The sequence below is a fragment of the Prosopis cineraria genome, unplaced genomic scaffold, assembly GCF_029017545.1.
Source record: "Prosopis cineraria cultivar Desert tree isolate PC_DT_omini unplaced genomic scaffold, ASM2901754v1 PC14, whole genome shotgun sequence".
Classification (NCBI taxonomy): Eukaryota; Viridiplantae; Streptophyta; class Magnoliopsida; order Fabales; family Fabaceae; genus Prosopis; species Prosopis cineraria.
Genome location: NW_026555345.1, coordinates 25940073 through 25946034, shown reverse-complemented (window position 1 = coordinate 25946034; position 5962 = coordinate 25940073). Strand labels below are relative to the sequence as shown.

The window sequence follows — 5962 nt, the reverse complement described above, 5'->3', positions numbered from 1 at the left end:
TTAGCAATGTTATTTCTTTATTTTTTAGGTGGCAACTATATATAAATAAGTATGAAATTTGACAAGTCATTAGGTTCATATTTCTAAATAAGGTTAGTAAATTCTCGAGTTACTTATATATATTTATAAGTGACATTTGAATGTTTAAAAGTGAGTTTCTTTAATATTAGGAAACAATTTATTTCCAAGAGTAGTTGATTATTTTTCCAATTGATATTAACAATATTTACATGCCACGATAGTGATTTCAGTAGTGTTATGTACATTTTAGTGTTTAGTAAGGAGAAATTTTATAAAGTTATGTACGTTTTTTATTTCAAATAAGGACCAGGGTCCTCAATTATGATTTCAATATTTTATGGTCCTTAATTAAAATTAATGATCTCAGGGGGTTCTTAATTTTCATTTTCCCAATTGATTACTAATAGACTAAATGAAATTCAATACTAAAATTATTATTACATAGAAATTAAAAGGGATCAGTTCCACAACAACAAATTACACCAAGAAGAAGAACATAATGGACCTACTTTGATCTTGAAAACAAACCAAAAATTGGATTAATACTAGTAAATCCCCCATCTATGGCTAGATTATGCCCACTTATGTACCTGGATTCATCACTAGCCAAATAAAGCGCGGCTTGAGCCACATCTTCTTCTTGAAGATAAATCCCTTCGAGATTAGAATAAACACTGGAGCATCCTTCATCATCTAATTGGAAGAAATCTTTTGCAGCAACATTTGCAACGAAATACGGAGATACACAGTTCACACGGATCCCAAATTTTCCAAGCTCAGCAGCCCCATTCTTGGTGAGGCCCACCAAGCCATGCTTAGAACTTGTGTAAGCATGTGTTGCAACCCCTCCTACACTTGAACAAACACTGCCCACATTTATTATGCTTCCCTTTCTTTCTGGAATCATAACTTTAGCAGCATGCTTGGTGCCCAAGAAAGGGCCTGTTAGGTTCACACTAAGAATACGCTCAAATTCGGTCACTTCATTGTCAACAATGCTTGGTTTAGCTTCGTTTATTATGAAAGCGTTGTTGACTAATATATCAAGCTTTTGATGCTTGAAAATAGCAGTGTTTACGGCAGTTTCAACGTCGGATTCTTTTGTAACATCACAGTGAACGTAGGAAGCATATTTGGATCCAATGTCATTGCATACAGCTTGCCCTTGTTGGTCTCGAATGTCTGCAATTACCACCTTAGCCCCATGTCTGCTGAAGAGCCTTGCCATGCATGCTCCTATTCCCCTAGCCCCACCTGTGATCAATGCTACTTTTCCTTGTAATCTGCACATAAACATGTCGTCAAAGGACATGCAGCTGCACACATTTAACCCACTTCTTGATAAATTAGAGAGGTGGCAGCACACCATAGGAGGATCCCAGATCTTTTACATACAGTGAATACGAAATTTTCATAGGCCAGCATGATATGTTGAAGTCAACATGAAAATTTGATGAATCTCAACTTGACCATGAAATTTTCTTGGGAGAATGACAATTGAAGACCCTGGAAGGATATTAATGTAAAATAAAGACCTTGGCATTGTAAATTCATGATGTTTCAGCTGTAAAAGATCTTTGATATTTTTCAAGGGTCCTTTTGTGCTATTCTCCCAATTTTCTTTGTCAATTCAAGTGCTAATTGCAGAACATATGACTACTAAATGGTCTCAGACTCTTCAGTCTTTCATTATAGTTGTTTTAACCTTATCGTGCAGGATAATTTCATAAATTCGGAATCTTTCTTAATAAATAACTTATCAATTTGATCCTGAGGCATATTCTCTCAAAAATTATCCGCAGATTGACATACACAAATGGTGTTGTAAAACAATTGATCAGAACTCTGCCAAAAAAAAAAAAAATAATGGATGTATTGCGTCAAAATGTTGAAATCGATGTGTATATAAAAAAAAATGTTAAAATCGATTAATCAATAACAAAAGAGGAAAATTATCTTGATAATAGTAAAGAGCCACATAGGGAATCCATATATGTGTTTTATAGCAAACCATTTGGCGGGTGATCAGTGATCTTGTGGTTTGCCTATGGCTTCTGCAAGAGCATAGATAGTGATTTTATTTTGTCTTCTCCTTCGTTTTTATAATCCTTTTAAGTCATTCAAAAAAATAAATAAATGAACCCCCAACAGTTGTAATACAAGGACGAATTGTTCTAGATAATTATGAATATCAGAAAAGAAGATAGATAAACCAAAAAAAAAATAGAAGAGCCATATGAGAATTTCCCAGCGTGTGTGTGTGTGTGTGTACCTTGTTGCCTCTAGAGCGAGCTGTGGAAGACTTGCCATATCAACAAGAAATTAGAGATATTGCAGTACTGATAGCTTCAAAATGGACTCTAAATCTTGAAAGACGAAACTACATATGAAAACTTCCCTAACTTGAATAGATATATAAACACAACGTGACCATCTTAGGATGAAATTTAGCAGCATCTTCTAGGAATCTTCCTCATCTATGGAATTATGTTCTAGTTACGTACATTACGACCTCTGACTTTGTATTCTTTTTATTTTAATTTATTGTTTCGATTTTTTAATTTAACACTTGATGAAACTAAATATGTTGTGTTTGGATTAATGAGAATTTGAATTTGGGCAAATCTCCCATTTAGATATATAAACTAAAGAATCCAAAGCCAATTTTTTATTATAGTTTACTCCAACTTTCTCATTCTCTTTACATTTTTATTAATTGGTATCTTTATTACTCTTGTCTCTTCACTTCTATCTCGTGCTTATTTTTTTTTCAATTCAAGAACAGAGATAAGCTTATTATTTTTAATTTTTCATTTTCAGTTCTCAACTTGTCTCTCTTATTCCTTTAAATTTTTTTACACAATTCAAGCAGAAGAATTTAAATACTACATTTAAATTTAAATTTAAATCCATTAATCCAATCATCACCTTAGTGAATTTAATTTTTATTAGTATTTATATTTTATCAGTTATCAGTATAAACTTTTATAGTTAAATTTAAATTTTAAACATCTGTTTATATATATTTTTTATAGCATACAAGTATTATTTTTGTTTAAATATTTAACTCATACTGTTTAATTAGTTTTTAGTAAAATAATTTAAATATCATATTTTGAAAATCAATTAATTATGTATAACACCATTTGGTCTATAAAATATTTTTTTTTTTTTTACATGACTTGGATATTTGTTTTTATATATTTAATATACTTAATTATATGTAATTAAATTAAAACAGGTGAATTTTAAAGTGTTAATAATATTAATAATAAGAGTTTGTTATGGAATAAATAATATATAAAAATTCACATGTTCTATATTAGGTATATAAGCAGAATTTTTTTTATTAATACAAAAATTATAATTCATGTATCACGCATATCTACCGGTCTCACGTTTATGGGTTTATAAAAAAAAACATGAATTGGCGGCCTTATTCAAAGGTGTTAATTATTCTACGCATATTAAAACAAATATGACTATAATCTATATAGTTTACCTTCTTATAATAACATCCACATGAAACATTGTAAAAAATTGTCACTAGGTGTTTAAATTAAACCTTAAACAAAAGGATAATGACGCCATAATGGTGACATCATGAGAAGAGACAGAGCGATAACTTCGTTAATTTATTTTTTTCTTTTTTTAATTCATTTCACACATGTAATAAGATGCGTGAATATCCTTACATATAAAAAAAATTTATATATCTAGTTTACTTTTTTGTAATAACACCCACACGAACGGTGTTAAAAATTGCAAGTCGGTGTATTAAACATTACACGAAAGGTTAATGACGCTGTGAAAAGGAAGGATAATGACGCAACAATGGTGACATCATGAGAAGATGACACAGCTATATAACTTCGTTACTTTATTTCTTCCTTTTTAATTCATTTCACCACATATAAGATGAGTGAATTATTCCTTACATATCAAAAAATATAAACTCCTTCTGTTAAAAAATATAAGATATTTTTAATTAAATTTACCTCTCAATAAATAATTATTTATTTTAAATTAATTTTATCTGTTCATATTTATCTTTATTTAATAGAGAGTTTCAAAATGAAATAAATATAAAATTAATTTTTTAATATGGGTATTTTAAAAAAAGATAATAATTATACCTTGAAAGATTAAAAAATGTTTTATATTTTTAAACATTAACTTCTTCAAAAATATTTTATATTTTTAAGTGAGGGAGTATATATCTAGTTTACTTTTTTATAATTAACACACCCACACCGAACTCGTTGTTAACAAATGCAATTTGGTGTATTAAACCTTAAACAAAAGGATAACAACGCTGTTAAAAAAAAAAAAAAAGGATAATGACGCGACAATGGTGACGTCATGAGAAGATGACTGAGCTAGAATTGATTAATTTATTCATTCCTTTTTAATTCAATTCCCACGCATAAGATGGGTGAATCTGTTTACTTTCTTATAAACAAAAGGATGATAAGATGACTAAGCCAGAAACACATGGGCGGCAATTTGATCTACCTGAATTTATTTTTCCGTTTTATCATTCATACATATTATAAGACAACTTAGAAATGCATGACGAATGGCATTAATTACTTCGCACATGTCATGGGCACAAATTTAAAGCTTTGTTTGGTAATAGTCTCTTCTATCAAGAAAATTTAGAATTAATTGTTATAAACTTAATTATTATACCTAACACATTCAAACGGATAACATTGAAAAAAATCTATCATCATAATAAATATATAAAAATCGGATATTTTGGTACTTCTCGTTATTCTTTATAGAAGGTGCATTATATGATTATAATATGAAAATGGTTTATGTTATATTTTTTTATTTCGATCAAATTATATTTTTTACATATAAATTAAATTTATAAAATTTTTAAATAATATATTTTTTATAAACTGTTATTAATATGATATATAATTTTTACTGGAATTGTAGGGTTGATTATATATAATTATTAATCAAAGTCATTTGGCTTCTATAAATGACGTTTACCATATATACACACGTGCATTTCCCTAAAAGACATATTTATACATCGTTACAGTGTTTTCCCATTGTGTATATCTCAGGTAAGATGTCATGGCATATTTTTTATGGTTAAATTTGATTCCGACTTAGTCAAAAAATCAATGACTCAGCATGATAAATACTATTACGTGTATGAAAAATTCTAATAAGAAATAATTAAAAGTTTATTCAAAAATCATATTCCATGTGGTCAGAAAGAAAACAATTATGTTCTGGTAAAAATATTTAAATATTATGAAAGCATAAGTACAAAACTTTGGTTGTTGACATCAATGATATTTTGAGATCACGACAGTGTTTAATTAACTTTAAACAGTGGGGCAGAGATAAGGGCAAAAAAGCCGTCGGCCAATAATTGAATGAAAACCAATTTTAATTCTCATAGTCCGTTTTCTAAATGCCTATAGGACTATCGTTCGAACCTGTCAATCTCGTGACTAAATTATCAGTGAAATTTTCTAAACACAAATTATATGTTGAATATGTATTTAATAAATTTAAATTTAATCACAAATCACATGCTAATTTGTGATGAAGACGGTGTGTTTTAATAGTGACGTGCGAGAGTATCTTTAACATTTATATAGATCCCAACCTTATTACTTGTCATGGTTAGAGTCCTGTATTTCTGTCCATTCAATTGAGAATTTGAGTCATATTTTTTGAACTATGGCTCTGAGTTTAACCTTGTGAGAGAAATAAACCAGGTATTAATTTATCGTTGGAATAGTAATCTGCCGTTTCCATTTTCCCTTCGTTTTGCATACCCATATATGCTATCTTAATTACACTCATGAATATAATTCAACCATAGTTCATCTTTAAACTATAACAAACATTTATTTGAGGGGAGCAAAGACATTTGGAGATTTCTTTTTTGACATTATTTGTGTTGTAT

At 29.0% G+C, this 5962-nt stretch overlaps 1 protein-coding gene across 1 annotated transcript; it reads right to left on the bottom strand.

Annotated features, from left to right (window-relative positions):
• Nucleotides 1–501: 501 nt before the first annotated feature.
• LOC129292080 (borneol dehydrogenase, mitochondrial-like) lies at nucleotides 502–2394 on the bottom strand. The gene is made up of 2 exons (XM_054929599.1): nucleotides 2294–2394; nucleotides 502–1304 (listed from the first exon to the last, which is right to left on the bottom strand). The coding sequence occupies exons 1-2, from the start codon at nucleotides 2329–2331 to the stop codon at nucleotides 527–529; spliced, it is 816 nt and encodes a 271-aa protein (XP_054785574.1). The 5' UTR covers nucleotides 2332–2394; the 3' UTR covers nucleotides 502–526.
• Nucleotides 2395–5962: the final 3568 nt, after the last annotated feature.